At 33.9% G+C, this 17,403-nt stretch overlaps 2 protein-coding genes across 4 annotated transcripts in view; both read left to right on the top strand.

The window, feature by feature from the left end:
- Positions 1-17,403, top strand: part of LOC128545846 (uncharacterized) — a 61,350-nt gene that overhangs the window by 23,547 nt on the left and 20,400 nt on the right. The window contains exon 1 of one of the 2 annotated variants that reach the window (XM_053545754.1): positions 16,055-16,271. The exons of the other annotated variant lie outside the window; for it this stretch is intronic. Coding sequence (XP_053401729.1) covers positions 16,238-16,271 — 34 coding nt within the window. The 5' untranslated portion in view covers positions 16,055-16,237. Of the gene's footprint in view, positions 1-16,054; positions 16,272-17,403 lie in introns of those variants that run through there. 2 annotated transcript variants of the gene reach the window in all.
- LOC128557720 (uncharacterized) lies at positions 1,516-13,994 on the top strand. Of its 2 annotated transcripts, XM_053545750.1 has the most exons (5): positions 1,516-1,739; positions 8,070-8,233; positions 9,817-9,903; positions 12,154-12,912; positions 13,466-13,986. In XM_053545750.1, the coding sequence occupies exons 1-5, from the start codon at positions 1,685-1,687 to the stop codon at positions 13,589-13,591; spliced, it is 1,191 nt and encodes a 396-aa protein (XP_053401725.1). In that variant the 5' UTR covers positions 1,516-1,684; the 3' UTR covers positions 13,592-13,986. The 2 variants fall into 2 exon arrangements, with proteins under 2 accessions (XP_053401725.1, XP_053401726.1); XM_053545751.1 differs by lacking the exon at positions 8,070-8,233 and having other exon boundaries at positions 13,466-13,994.

Below are 17,403 nucleotides of genomic sequence, written 5' to 3'. Positions count from 1 at the left end.
TAAATTCAGTCAATATGTATCTTCACTGATTGTCCAAGTCCATCTGTTGACATAAATGAAATTTCAGATCAGTATCTGCATTAGTTACGGAGATATAGGTTACATTCTACCAATTCAATTTCTTTATTGCATATTTACAATAAAATATTCAGACCTCATTTTCAGCATTTTAGAGCATTTCAATGATATGAAAACCATATATGGTCATTTAGTATGACATGTCTTCTTATCAAAAATAGAGTCGAAATAATAAACATGTTTCTATATTTTATCGACGATTAATATATGGGCGGTCGTTTGGATGCGAATAATTAAATCACTCGTGCTACGCACTCGTTATTCAATTAATACGCATCCGAAGTCCCGCCCATATATTATTCACCTGATAAAATATATAGACATATTTTTATTTCCTAAGTATATTTCATTCCTATCAAGGTCCGAGGTCCATCCTGCATGCTGGATGGTGTGGTATTTTTCAACACTAGCGGACATGTACATGTATGAAAAATTGATACATTTATGTGTAAGCTATATATCGGACACGAAATATTGTTATTTAACTCTATATAATAGGTCTGAATCCCCCGTGAGACTTGACATTTGATTTAGTCAGCGCGGTGCTGTACATCGTATGCTCTCAGGCAAGTTATATAAAATTCGATTTATAAGTGTATAAGATATAGCCCGGATTCGTAGTTTACAAACTGAAGGAAAGTAGCAACAAAGCTTACCAATAGTTGCCAAACAGATCGATCACTAATTATGTCTGCGAATTGTACTAGTGTAAACATGCTTATTACCTGTGTCGTCGTAGACTTTGGCGAGAAGCGAATGACTTTCCACAACAATGGAACGGCAAAGTACCAGCATGCTCTTTCTCATGGGTATATAGATTTCTTTTGTACTTAAAACTTCTTCCACAAGTTCCACAGAGGTTAGCTAAATCACCCGTTTCTGGATCGGCCATGCTCCTGAAAAAATGACTTGGTGGATTAGCGTAAAATTGTTTTCTTTGTGGATTAGCATATTCACAAAATACACGTTTTCCCTTTCACTGATACTCTGATTTCGTATTAAATATGTTTCATTCGAGTAAATAGAAAACATTGGAAGTTTTCTTTGCGAATACATGACCACTGGAACATGATTTGTATAAAATACATGTCAAAAATAACATTTTCTTGGTGGATAAGCCAATGCGATCGGGCGGAGTAGAAAAGGTTTTCCAGGGTGTTTGTATATTTAGCGACGGTCTAGAATGAAACCATTAACATTGGAAATAGAATGCTTTTTTCTCCTTCGCATGCAACATATTTCATAGAAATTGGTTGAGAAATAAAAAAAACTTACATTGATTTGAAGATTTGAATCGACGATTTTTGTTGATAATTTCTTCTTTGCGGAATAGCGATATGACGTACAACGATCACGTGATTCGCCACCCTGATAATATTATACGTCTGAAACTACCGCTGCCGCTGGTATGTACCTATATGTATACAAATGCAAAAAGTGTGTAGTAAATCAATCAACCTTGTATACGCTCCTGCCTTGGAAAAGACGGTTTAAACAACAAATTTAATAATAAAGGTAGAATTGACCTAATGTTTTTTAAAACCAAGTGTTTAATTTTTGGATTTTCCAAAGCGAATGTACACTAGACAGATGTGGACGTAAGAAAATGCAGGGATCTATACAGGAAAATGTCGAGAAAAATACACAACACTATGAACACGGTAATAACTGTTTAGATACTATAAATAGATAATAACTGTTTATATACTATAAATAGATATTTATGTCTGCGTTCTACTTTCATTTTATTTTTTCAGTATCGAAATTGTTTCATTAAAAATCAAATGAAGGAAGCTGTAGATTATGGAATGTCAAACGTTTCTAAATTATATAAATGTATGTTATTATTATTGTATGTTTGTTATTGTTATTCAATGTCTTGTTATTCAATGTCGTGTCATTCTTATTCTAAAATTTGCTATTGTTATTGTAGATCTATATGTCGTTATTCTTATTCTTTAATATGGTAAAAGTCATTATAGTTATTCTAATAATTATTTCGTTATTGTTGTTGTATCTTTGATATTGTTATTCAATGTCATGTCATTCATATTCTAAGTCTTGCCATTAAGGACTATGCTATTTCGACAATGCAAAATTCGTATGTAAAACTGAGATTGTCGTAACAACACGAGAAATGCACGGGGATCAAAAAGAAACTAATAATTATAAGAAAATGTATCTCCGAATAAATTATAAAGTATCAATGACACTCAAACACATGTCCCAACAGTGCACTAGAAGAAAATGCATAGAAATTTTCGGGGTAAGTATTTGGTACCGTAAGTCTCTCATATATATACAATATATATATTCTTCAATCAAGGATATGTCAGTGTAAATGAGCTGAGCGTTAGCTTTCTAAGAAAATGCCGTTAAACTATGTTACACGAATCACACGTGCACCGCTCTTTTACAAAACTCTGTCCGCCATGTTTTCTTCAGTGAACGAAATAAAAGGAGTATTTTACCTTAGATTTCCTTATTGTAGAGTACGATTGACTTTCTAATCTAAATAAAACATCACTTTTTTATAACATCCCACTGTCCGATCTTTCTGATCACTTAACGATCACTCACAATACCAAAATAAAACCAACGTGTCATCAAAATTATCACTTTACACGGCTCCATGGACATCACGGCCTACTAACGTTAAATTTGTAATCATGCGCCAACCAAACAAATGATGAAAGATCGGTACTTTTTCAAAGACATGTTTGATTTCCTGTAATTTTCTGATATTCTAACCTTCAAACAACCGAATTGTATGCACAGAAATAACGAAACATTTATGCAATATAGCTTTTAGTATAAATTTTGGATCTATCTTTTTCCAGCCCAACAACAGACATGTATATGTCACAAACCCGGTCTGTCCTCGAAATCAGTGTCAAAGGTTACTAGAACATAAATACAATAAATAAACAACCGCTTACTATGTTAAGATGAAACGGCTCGTGTTTATACATTCATATATATTCCGTATCGGGAACATTGACAATCACAAGTCGATCCTTACCACGAACATGAAAACAGTTACTTTTATGCCTTTGTTTACATTTCAAAAGTAACTATTCACATATACGTTCAAGAACGTAAATTTCGTGCTTTCCGACCCACATGGTGTGTAAACTTCTGTATTTAAAAGTATGGTGTATTCGGCAAACCATTTGTAACTTCCGACGTGGTAAATGTCATTGTCAGTTATGTTTACGAAATTTAATTGAATATTTATGTTTTATACTTGCAAAAGAAAAACTTGATGGTCATGGTCGCTGGCTTCGAATTCCTCGCCCATCACCGACGTGGGATCAAAAACCCACTTGAGGTGTGAAGCTTTTCATGTAAGGAAGCCATCCAACTGAGGTTAGTGTCTCGATCTAGGTACTAGTCTGAACCTCAAAAAATGTCCGGAGGGACCCCTGGAGCCTTTCACCACCAACAAAACCTGGGGAAAGTTCATTGTGTCGTTTCGGTGTTACTCACAGTCAAACAAAATAAACATTGTTCCCGTTTTTTGTTTGTTTGTTTTATATAAATGAATATGCAAAGGGTTTGTTTGTTTCAGTGTAACGTCAAAATATAATATTACAATTATATATCAACAGTGAACGCCACATGCATTATTTGTTCACGAGGGGTTATGCTTTAATCTTACAGGTAAAACAAACATATTCCTATTGTATAAAGGGTAAAGGTAAATATATATGTATATGTGTGTGTACTCGTGGAATTAAATGTTAAGTGTAAAAAGTATATATTCACAGTTCAAATCATCCATGCTAAATAATACGTACGATATGTTTGCTTTCTCACTGTCTAACATGTTCGAAATGATTTATTCGATTTTTATCATAGAGTTCTAGTTTATTTTTCACCTTAAATTAAAGCAAACGTGTTCAATATAATTTTAAACAAACTCTGAAGTTTTGTAGGTTGTAGCATTCTCTAGGTCAATAGTATTTTTATTACCTTCTGTAGTCAGTCATTATCTATTGTAAAAAAACTCTTTTTAACCAGTGGAAAAATTCAGGTACTTGAAAATGCAGCTTTCTAAAGTTAGAATTCTCGATGTCATTTGTCAGACATACCTTGTAAATAAATAATATTATTACAAAATTAATACTGCTATTTCTTTTGTTGCACTTTGCGGACTTATGATAAAGTTATTTATGTGCATCTGTTCACAACGAAGCACTGACCCTGAGGACTATGTATGGGAAAATATAAGTTTGAACTAAGTGTTGACTGAAAAAGAGCAATATTTATTTTGCCGAACAATACCTTAACAAATATATATTTTCACATATCTGGGCGAAAAATACCGCTTAACAAATATAATTTTTCACATATCTGGGCGAAAAATACCGCCATTGCAAAACAATACATTAAAAAAATATATATATTTTCACATGTCTGGGCAGAAAATACCGCCGAAAAATACCTTAACAAATTTATATTTTCACATATCTGGGCGAAACATACCGTCCTTAACAAATAGATATGTTCTCATATCTGAATGGAGTTACAGTCCAATACCATAACAAATATATATATTCACATATTAGGGCGGATATAACCGCCGAAAGCATATCAAGCAATGTAGATGAATTTGCATATTAAGAGAAATCTTTCAAAATTAGAAAATTGTCACTTGAAAGAGGAGGCGGAATGGCATGTGGTGGTAAGATACAACCAGAAATTAGCCAAAATAAAATTAAAGAAAGAAGCGTGCTATTCACTCTTGAATGCTGACGAAGAAGGAAGATGCCGTTTCACCATTGGTTCAACGGTATAAAAGGAATTCATTGATTGACTTTTACCGTAGTATATAAATCAACATATTTCAGAATAGGACCGATTTGCTCCAAATGTACAACAATGACATAAATAATTTTATCTACCTATAAAATTCATATATATATGAGCAGTACAATTCTTGTAAATGAGCACTACGTAAGCGCTCAGGCCCCTCTCGCACACCATACCTATAGTTCGGACTTCTTTAATGTGTAAAGGCATGTGCACAAAAATGACAAATTTTGCCAACACCTGGTAAATTGTAATGTGTTTTTTAGAAAAGTAATAAACGAAAATAGAAAAATAGCTCTCAGCTCATTTACACGGATAGTTTAGCTTTATTATGTATGTTATAGTTTTTCGCAGTTATGCACGATGACATAGAATACTTACCCCGAAAATTGTGACACGAACATACTGATAACTTTTCCCACTTTACTTTTTAAATTAAAGTAAGAGTTCAGCACTTCATGATTTTGATGTATTGTCACATTGGAATAACGTTTGTTTTACAGTAACTTCGAAATTAATCAGAAATAATATCATGTGCCCCACCCACCTAATTCATAATTTCAAAATAGCATAGGCCTTAAGGGGAGGCATATTGCTACATTCACAGTTCATACAGAAATGAGGAAGGGGTGCATATTCAAGAAATCGATGGTGGGAAGATAAAAAACATATTCCTAAACTGATATAATACTGATGGACACCTGTAATATTCAGTACTTTGTGCATAAGGATGTGGTACTATGAATGTAATAGGAAAACATAGGTCTTTGCGAAGGTACATTCAACACAAAATATTAAGCTTTTGTATAAGGAAAAAACAGGTTTTTTTACAATAACAGTGTTACAAATAATGTAGAAGGGATGAAATTTTCTTTCTAACACACCAGGTTTGCTTAAACATGTAAAAATTTAACGCCACGTCATTTCAGCTCGGGATTGACGCCATATTTCTCATTGATAAAAAATGTAAACAAAAAAAATCAGAGTGGGATTAGCATTGCAAGGGCATAACATGACATTCTACACAATGAATACCTTAGAACAGATATCTAAGATGCTACACAGGTCAGGCGGGTTAAATGCATAATGTCGATCACTTGAAATTCATCTTGAAAAGGTGGTTAATTTTAGTTTATTTACATGGTTTTTAAGTTTCCCACGCCTTCTCGGCGATTCACTGCAAAAAGTATTACTGCGCCGGACGAAAGGTAACTCTAATAAACAACGGGAGACAACTTAGGTGTCAGCACGTGTATGATTTTTAAAAAAACATGTCGATGATTATAATTTCTTATCAAATAATGAATCCTATTCAGATATTCGTCTTTAATATTAGAAAATTATTAATTTCTGTGGACATTTATCAAAAAATATTACTTACAGTGGACTACTTTGCGCATCAAACTGGTTTCCGCTTCAGTTGTGAGGCACTTCCGTTATACTTTTTGACAACAATAACAAAACACAAAATGAATCAATAAAGTCACTTATAAACCGACTGCTACTTACATCAGTGTAAGTATAGTTGTTGTTACAACATTATACTTGTTCATTACGTTATGAGATAAAGTTTATCTTGAACTGCATAATCCATTAATTACGTTTAGATGATATTGCATTTACAATTTATCTGATCCCGTTTTTACGTGAATGACAGCATTCTCGTGCAACTCGTGCAAACAGAGTTATGAAAAGTATGGTGGAGAATTCAAGGACAAATTATAAATGACATTAAAGTGAGGATAACTGTATATTCGTCCAGTTTTGATCATTGACATTCCTGCTGTGTATTAGTAAGTTTTGTGAACAAGATTAGAATGTTACTTTTGTACAAATACACATTGATTGGACCTCTCAACCAAATTTCATACCTTATTTTAGGGATTTTTAAGACAATACATTTTCAAAAGTTTGTTGAATGTGTTTTGATATTTAAGTGCATTGTAGTTCATGAATACCAAGTTGAAAATTAATAATGGCAACATTTCTAGGCCCTTATTGTAAGCCACTCAACTTCTGTAACGATAAATGTTTAATGTATTAAGGGGAATATACCCTTTTAGTTTTGGAATGTGGCATTCCTTGACCACCGTATCTTTTCTTATGCACTACTTTGTAAACGAACTAAATAATGTGTTTTAGATTACATATGCAAAATGAAAAGCAAGACAGTGAACTTATTTCACTTTTTTTCTTTAAATCAGAATCTGTAGGAGATTGATAAATGTTTGGACAAAGTGAAGCACTATTAGTTTCGCACAAAACAGTTTTAATTGTTGACTTTGAATGTACACAATAAGTCTTATGTAATTCAACAATAACTTTCTTGTTTCAGTTTTTTCTCATTTTTATTTTAGTGAGCAATCCTTTGTGTACTTATAACAGTTGAAACAGTATCCATTTCATGTACCAAAACCTTGTACTTTTTTGCAGGTAAATTTTATCATACCCCACCCACTTTTTTCTAATTTCAGAATATGCGTCCCCTTAATAATAATTGTTATTGTATAGATGTCGTTATTCTTATTGTATGTTCGATATTCTTATGGTACTCTTTCTCGTTTAAATTGTTGTACTTATAAAATAGACTGGCCCGGTTTATAGGTTGGTCAGGGCTACGGATATGCTATATGTATTTTATTTTGTCATTATTTTTTTTAGCATGGATCCCTTTCAGTTTGGAACCGTCCATGTTTACAAACACGTTTGTTTATTTTATGAGGAGTAAAAGTCATTATTGTTATTCTATATTTCGTTATTGTTATTATATCTTTGATATTGTTAATCAATGTCGTGTCATTCATATTCTAAGTCTTACCATTGTTATTGTATATGTCGTTATTCTTATTGTATGTTCGATATTCTTATGGTAAAAGTCATTATTGTTATTCTATATTTCGTTATTGTTATTGTATCTTTGATATTGTTATTCAATGTCCGCTCCTTGTTGAATGACACCATGTAAAATTGTATGGGTGTGGTTTTACTATTTCTTGATATCATCTTTTTGTGTTTTTTGTTAACACCCACCACCCGCCACACATTACCCGCCCGAATTTAGTGGAAACGTTGAATCTTTTTATACCTAATATAGCCAGCTGCTGTGTTTATTATTCTTGTGTTCTCAGTCAGTTGCAACACTGTCACCATTTAAAATGATAAGTATTCTGTTTTAGAAAAAGCAAGATCGAGGGGGCGATATATGACACTATTCGTTGTCAAATGCCTGCTGGGCATTCTACTACTTATACTTGGCGGTGTAGCCGTAAACAGTACCCAGGGACAGAAGAACACATCTGGTCCTCCGTATTACCTGGGAGCCTTTCTCGTTGGATGCGCAGTACGTTTTGATATTATCTTAAAATTTACACTTCAAAAATTAGAATAAAACAAGAGCTGTTTGTAAAACACGCATGCCTTTATGACGGCATGTCCCATTTTCAGTCCAGAGATCATCGTGACTTTGACCTTTGATCTATACTGATTCCTAGCACAGTATGAAATTTGTGGACTTTAGGCCAAATCGATCTATAGTTAGTGAGTGAAAACTGTTTCAGTCTTAATGGTAATGACATTACCCTATGACCTTCTGGCCCCTAAATGAGTAGAGGTCATCTGCTGACCAAAACAGTCATCATAATACGGAGTTCGAGGACTGTGGGTCAAAAGCGTTCTTGAGTTTTTCATTCTCGAGGTCACTACGACCGTAACCTACTGACCTTCATCATGATAGGGGTCATCTACTGACCACAGGCATTCATCATATGAATGTTGACGACTGTAGGCCAAATCATTATTTACTTTTTGAGCTGAAACCGTTTTCAGTCTCGAGATCACTGTGACCTTACTCTTTGACCTGCCTGCCGATCCCCAAAACATTGAACAATATCTACTGACATCAGACAATCATCATGTAAAGTCTGATCTTTGTGAGATCAACCATTCGGTCGTAATTGAGCGGACTGAGTCACTGCGACTTTGACCTTTGATTTAATGACCTCAAAACAATAGAGTTCATCTGCTCACCAAAGGCAGTCTTTCTATGAAGTCAGATAAATATATATTGAACGGAAATCAAATGGTGTACCTGCACCCAGTCAGACCGACTTTTGTGTATGTGGTAATAAATAAGTGTTATCAAGAAAATGAAGATGTATTCTACGCAAAGTTAATAATAAGTTGATCTAGAATTACAAAAACTTAATCAAAACTTAATCAAAATTACATAAATTATTTAATATAACAATGACTTAACAAAATAATTGTATTCTACTAAAATTGTCATTAACAAACCTGTTTAATGGATCAAACTTGATTCTGCGTAAATTTTGAGCTTTTAGTATTTCAGATCGACTATTCTAATGCTTCAACAAACATTAAAGTGATAGAAACAGCTTAAATATCATAAATCAGCAATTGATGTTGTAGGAATATAACTACTCCCTTCTGCATGATACTTCAATTGCGTTACCATTGCAACACTTTTGAGAACTACAAAGTACAGGAGTGTTTAATCAATGAATCATGCCTAGAATATGCAGAACCATATTGTTTTTTTCCCTTATATATAACTACTGCTTACTATAAATCACAATGTAAATCACCATCAAAATTTCAAATATTTTAACTTTTATCTACTAATTAGCCATATATATAAATGACAGCTCTATTACTATTTTGTTCTTACCTTTTTTCTATATAAGTGTTTACCAATTAAACCACCATCAATATCACAGTTTATTGTAACATTTATCAACTAATTATCTATCTATATGCCAGTTTCATAGGTCTTTTTATAGATTTTTCTTAATATTCACATTTACTTGTTATTTCTGCAGCAATTATATAAATGTGCATGTATCACTTTTTTATTATGCAATATCGAAATATGCTATGATAACACATTATTTTTCCAACTGTCAGATGATCCTAGCAAGCCCGATGGACATATTCATGTTCCGAAATTCCAAATCCAGCGACCCGGCAACACTACAAAAATTATCAAAATATGTAAGTAATTGTATTCTTATGAATTATATGAGCTGTTCCATGAGAAAACCTGTATTAGTAACATGATAAATTATAATTACTTCATAATAAATAGTTTAAAATACATGTACTTGAAAATCATTGTTTTACTTATGTTCATGCAGAAATTAGGAACTGGTGTATTGTAATTGAAGTATCTAAAGCAATTCAAATTCTACCACATTTTACAAATAAATGTTATGTGTGTTGTCATGGCAACCGAAGTTCCAAAGCACCCATGCATCATGAAAATATAGAGGTGTATATTCAAAAAGCTCGTGATGAAACCGAAAATACATGGTTAAGTATTTTTGTTAGAAAAATCATATTTTTTTCAAGATATTCAAATGTATGATGTTTGGATATTAAGAGCAATGCAAGTCTTTAGAAAGTGAAGATGAATTCTTCAAATTTGCAGACTGAAAAGGTGAGAGAATGTTCTTCGAAAATATTTTGTTACCTCAGTTTTGATATTTGTCACTAATTCAGGTTTTGTTTTGGAATATTGATTAAGTTCACTTGAGCACGAAAAGCTTTTTGTATCGTTGGCTCGTCCGTCTACCGAACTAGGACACAGTGATCATGTGATCCAAATGTAATTCAAGGTTTTGGGAAATTACCATATTCAGATATATTTAAAGTTCTTAACCGTTGGTTAATCAAAACATTGTGTGTTTTGCAATTTAACATTCCTTTACAGATTGCTATAATATTAGCTAGATGCCTATCAGCTCTTAGTGCAAGTCAGATTACACAAATATTTCAAATACCATATACATATTGCATGTATCAGTCAAGTCATGTCGCATACAAGACCCAGGTCTTAGCCTAACGGTCTTGGTTGCACGTTGAGGGCATAATGTCATGTCTATTCTTATCTTCGCACAAGTTTTGACATGAATGGATCCATCTATTTCAATTTAGCAAAATTGTTTGCCTCATTGAGACGGCCTGTCACACTTGCGGAAATTCAGTGACAAAGGCCATGTCTGATCTTTCGCTAACTGTATCTTTGACATGCACGAATCAGCCTTTTTTGATTGGCAGAAGTGAAATTCAGGTCTTTATCTGAAAGTTGAAACTCGTACATGTGGATATAAGTGTCATGTCAAATCACGGTAAGCCAAGCCCCTTCCATAAAGAGATTTGTTGAAACTGTTTATCAGTTTTCTACCAATATCGGGCGCGTCATTGTTGTCCATAATGTATCGGCATTCTAGCATTTTGTAACTTTTAATATAAAATTGTTTAACTCATATGGTTTAAAGCCTTAAAGTTAGCAATTGTTTTGTTTAAGATATCTATCCAGCACACTTCAGTAATTCTAAGGCGTCATAGAAATACATATTTGTCACCATAAACAATTGTAAGTTAGATATACAGTTACAATAACAGGGCCTCACATGCACTGGTTATAACCCATTTAATCAGTATATCCGCCAGTTTCTTGATGTATGTAATTTGTTGGTAAATATACGAGATGTTTTAAAACAATCAATACTGTTGTAAACCCGCTGTCTCAACAGGGAGAGCGTCGATCTACGGATCGCGGAGTCGTGAGTTCGATCCTCGGGCGGGCCGTATGTTCTACGTGACGATTTGATAAAAGACATAATTGTGTCTGAAATCATTCGTCCTCCACCTCTGATGCATGTGTTACTTGCGGAGATCAGGTACACTAGTTAGGTTAACTGCCCGCCGTTACATAACTGAAATACTGTTGAAAAAAAACGGCGTTAAACCCAAAACAAACAAACACAACTATTGTCAGAAATTGAAACAAAATGATCAAGAGCCAAGACAGGAAATAGGAAAAAGTTTCAGTGTTGTCAATCAAAACGATGTAGTAGAAGACCACACATATCGCATATACCATGGAGTTACATTTGTTGTATAGGAATTCTTCTGAAATTGAGTAGGAACTAACCCAGTTTGTGTAACAATTTTATTGTTTTCAAAGCGGTGCCCTGCTATGTTGGTCCTTCATGTATGTTTGTGCCTGTTATATATTTTTAATTTATCTTTTATTTGTTTATATTTACACACAACCTGGCTGTGTGTGTAGTGATGTGCAGTTGGCTGTGTTATTTAAAAGTTTTCCATTCAAATTTTGCTTAGCAGTCCTGACATTTCATAAACTTCTCTCTTAAAAACCATTTCCGGTGTTAATAGATATACTAGGATTTATCTTTGCCTGATAAATTGCAGACTTGTAATTTTGTGTATTTTCAGGATTGCATCGAAATTTTACTTACAAATATTTTAATTATTGGCGGATTTGTTGGCATCTTCTTCGTAGCCATATTTGGTATTCCAGAGTGTGATCCTTCAGATTTCCGTAGCCGCTGTAACTATACAGATAACTTGTCAACAAATCGTAATCTTGCAATAGCCATTCTGGTATCTCTTCTTGTGAGTGAAATTATAGCAATTGGAAGTATCGTGATGCACTGTCATACTTGTAAAGGCCGTGGTCCGTACAATATGCTGAAAGCTAGGAAGCGGAGATTTACCCCTTATCGGAATATATATATAGACAGAGGTGCTGGCATTGTTGTCATGACAACGGCTCCTGTTGAACCGAGACCTGTTGCTGGTGGTTTTGGTGCTAATCATAACTATGATAGTTATAACGCAGACACACAAATTATGATTGATGGTAATGTTATAGGTAAAAATAGTGCTGATTTTGCTGGAGCCGTCAGACACCCACCACAGAATACTAATGTTAATCACCCTCCAATGGGGTATTCTCAATATCCGAGTGCGCCCAACCAAAACAGGCAGTATAGTCATGAATGTCAAGGCAATGTTTCAATTGAATCTGTACATCATTTACAAGAACAGAACAGATTACTAAGGGAGCAGATTGCGCTACAACAACAACAACTTCGGTTAATGCAACAGCAGCAGCAACAGCAACAAAGTGAATCGTCATCATCACTCCCACCGCCTCCAAGTTATGAGTCCTGCATGCAAGATCCAGTGCAGGTAACGTTGAATTATTTAAATGAACCGGCATACTGTACTTGCTCATTTCTCGTTCATGTTTAGAAACTATATATTTCATGAATGGTATTTCATTCGAAGAACGTGGAGTATAACCATTAAAGGTACGTCGCAAAACGCCACAACAGTTCTTGCTTAATTGCATGCAGTTGTTCTATTTTGCCCACTAAAACAATTTTTTTCTTGGGAGAAATACTGTACCTTTTGACTTTAAGTTTTGTTTGTTTCATCTTCACTATAAATAACACTTTAAAAATGTTTTAAGTGTACTAAAAGTTTTTTAGATCTTATGTCAGATTGAACATCAAAATGTTTTATCGCTGTTAAATAGGAAATTTTTATTTTGAAATGGTGTACTGGACAAATTTGTTTCCCATAGTAGTAACTTTGTCAAGTATTTTTGCCATATATTGCACGTACATCAATACAGCACAGCACACCACAACACAACGCAACGCAACACAACGCAATGCAATACAATGCAAAACAGCAATAAGTCAAAATATGTAATAATACGTGCACACTATTTTTTCAGTTGAAGTTTCTTCAACAACAGAATGAAGAACTACAAAATAGATATCACAGTCAGCAAAAACAACTAACGGAAAAGATACCGCTTTCTAAAGACAGACACATCGCACCTTCAGCTCCGCCTATATGATACATCAGACATTCAGCTCCGCCTATATGATACATCAGACATTCAGCTCCGCCTATATGATACATCAGGCATTCAGTGCCGACTATATGGATCTGAGAATACTGACATTTACTAGGTTTTTGACTTCAATATATCTGTCAGATTTAAATTATTGAAACTAGAACAAAGACTAGAACCAAAACCAACTAAATGTCGGGTTTTGATTCAGTGAGAAGGAAACAGAGGTAATAATATCAGCGCACGCAGATATCTGTAAATACAACGACTTGAAAACAGTCCTTATTTCAGATCCTTCTTAGAATCTGGATAGGGACAATGTGAAGTGGCGAAACACTGGCGCCAGACCAGAAAGAAAATGCCTCTGTACATGTTATATCCTACCCCTAGGTATTCTATAAGAACCATGGTCATGAAGGGGAAAATATACTAACCCGTTTCAATCGCGCATTTCATACCTAAAGCACGCAGTTCGGTAAATGTGTACTATGGATATCAAACAAGTGGTAATTTTTCTTCCATTGTGTACCGGTCACATTTCTTCAATACTTCTTATCTTACAAAAACAACGTTACACAAAAAAACTTGCTTGACCTTCCCTGGTGAAGTTCCGTTCTAGATTACAAAACCATTCTGATTGGCTGTTGTGAAAATGTATGTCAATCGTCATTTTACTGCACGTGTTCGCTGATATGTGAAAATGCAGCATACATGTGCAAAATGAATAAAATAAACAGAACAGATGTAGACCAATGTACGAGTTCAAATTAAAAATCATAATATACAAGATGAATTTCATTCATCATTTCGAGTTTTAGTGTAAAATTGTGATTTTTTTAAATTCTGTTTTTGTTTGTTTACGTTTCGCCTAACATGTGCACACTGCCGTGACCTCTAGACCGGATGTTCATTAGGGAAGGTCACGCAAGTTTTTTCTGTAACGTTGACGAAAGCATAAAATATGTTGATAATCTCAGCTATATGGAATATTGAGACAATGTGGCTGGTGCACGTTGGAAGATAAATTATCGCTTGTTCAATATACTGGGTACCCATTCACCGAACTGCGCGTTTAAGTTGAGAAATGTACGATTGAAACGGGTTAGTATATTTTCCCGTTCATGACAATTATGGTTCTTATAGAATACCTAGGGGTAGGGTATAACATGTACAGAGGCATTTTCTTTCTGGTCTGGCGCCAGTGTGGCGAAACAGAAACTCTTGACATAGAAAATGAACATCAGTTCATGTTAATTTCTGAAGATACAATACAGAGTAAAATAGAAAATATTACACACCTAAAACGTGTATAAATATCTAGTATGTTGACGATTATCGAACTATTTCTGATAACATTTAGCAGATGGAATTTTTTTTTAACAATTTAGCATCGTTTATTAATGAACTTTTATCGATACGAATTATAAATATAATATATGTAATGTTTAATCGTTATAACGCTATTATAGATAATGGTATGTCAAAATTGAATTTTTTACTGAACAATACTAAAGCATAATATCACTATATGAGCCGCGCCATGAGAAAACCAACTTAGTGCGTTTGCGACCAGCATGGATCCAGACCAGCCTGCTCATCCACGCAGTCTGGTCAGGATCCATGCTGTTTGCTTTCAAAGCCTATTGCAATTAGGGAAACTGCGAAAGTTTATATGAATGTACCTGGGGTTTTATTTGAGTTTGAACTCCCGCCCTACGTATCCGATCCCCTAGATCTACTAAGTTTCTTTTTTTTTACTATTTTATTTGTGTTGCTTGATGATCCTCACATCCCATTCCCCTTTTCACTCTAACCCCAACACAATGTAATACATGTATATAGAGGACATTACATGAGTGTTTTTTTCACATTGAATTTATTAAACAAATTGAATAAAATGATAGAATGCGAGGCTCTGCCGAGCATTTTATCAATTTTATTCAGCTCGTTTCAGATGTTATAATTATAACAATATTTTAATGTTTCTTGACTGTAGTTCAAATACTTTTTGAGATAGGTGGACACAAATTTTAAGACCCTTTATGCATATTTTGGCTGAGCAAAATCCCTCAAAAATCAGGTGCACACTAATATTCCTATAAGGGCCGTATTCTATTTGAGATACAGGCCACACAAACTTTTATGCCCTTAATTTATATTTTTGACTAAATCAAGGGCTTTAACTCTGGTCTGGCTGAGTGAAATCCCGGGTGCACAACTTCGCATGCTAAATAACAATCCTATTAGGTTTGATGACTATAGATCAAATACTTCATGGAAAATGCATGGCGCAAGCTCGATTGGAAAGACGGACGGGCGGATAGACGCACGCACATATAGACTCCCTCACAAAAATGGGGTACACAAAACGATCTACAGAAGGGTAACTTATCTACTCAACTAACAGTCAGAGGTGGGTGAGTGGGATGGGGACCAGTCTATATACGCTCCTGCGTTATATTTGCGATATACACAGTTAGCAAAAATTACGGTTTACACCGCAAATTAATTATTTATGCAGGTAAATCTGATAAACATTTTAAATCAAGCTTTTTTATACAGGTAGACCCGATAAGCTTTTTAATTATAAATCAAGTGTTTTATTTTGAAAATTGATAGCTTTTTTACACTTTGGTTGTAAAGAAGAAAATGCAGGGATCTACGCAGCAGATTACACAACACGGTAATCACTTTTGAGATACTATAAATAGATTATAATTTATGTCTGCGTTCTACTTTCACTTTTTGTTTTGTTTATCAAATGCGTTTACTTCTACTTCTATGGGATACTCGTCTGCAAATTCACTAAGTATAGACATTATCGACGAGGTTTAATTAAAAATAAAGATATTTATGTCACAATAAATAGATATAATTTATGTATGTGCGTTCTACTTTCACTTTGTTTTTGTTTATGAATTCACTAAGTAGGCCTAGACATTATCGACGAGGTTTAATTAAAATCTTATTGCAGTTATCATCGGTCTTCTGTATTTTGAATATACCATGGAGGTTTATATAACCTCAATGAATATACACTGACCATGCTGACGAGATATGAAAACGCAACAAACGTACTGTAGGCCTACATCACCTTGAAATGTTCAACACATATAGATCTAGTTACACATCTCGATACTCTATACCCATTGTGTTCATTTTACGGCCTGTTTTGCTGATTAAATTTGAAAACAATGTGTAGACCTAGGTACAGAGTATTGAGGTGTGTAGCCTAGGTGTTAAACATTTCAAGGCGATGCTTTTTGTAGTAAAAATATATTCAGGCATATGTTTATTGCGTTTTCATACTCGTCAGTGTAGTCATATTTATGTGTAATCGCGGCTATAAATTTATTTTTTTATGCAAAATGGCATCCTCGAGGACATAAAATAATGATTAGTAGAATCATAATGGTAATCATGATAATAATTTCATTTGAAAATTGTATTCAACAGTTCACAATTATATTTCAATGTTCATTAAATCTGATCCTGTATGTTATTTTCAATCATCAACTGTGTGTTGTAACTCACGTCGCATAAATTTACAAAATTTTAACATTACTTTATCTTTACATCGATTTCAAACTCCTTAATACACCCCCACCCACCACACCCCTTTAGAAATATTTATTTTTTCTCAAAAATTTCTCAAGTTAAAGCATAGCAAAAGTTCCTTCTAGAGCACGTCTATATAAATATATAATGATCATCTTGTAAAATTTTGGTTGCAAAGTCTGTTTTATACTGCCAAAAATGTCAAGTAAGTATTTACGCTAGTTATTTAACATAAATTGTTAAATCCAACAACAAAT

Source organism: Mercenaria mercenaria, chromosome 6, assembly GCF_021730395.1.
Source record: "Mercenaria mercenaria strain notata chromosome 6, MADL_Memer_1, whole genome shotgun sequence".
Classification (NCBI taxonomy): domain Eukaryota; kingdom Metazoa; phylum Mollusca; class Bivalvia; order Venerida; family Veneridae; genus Mercenaria; species Mercenaria mercenaria.
The sequence above is the reverse complement of the archived record's forward strand: the minus strand, read 5'-3'. Positions and strand labels throughout refer to the sequence as shown.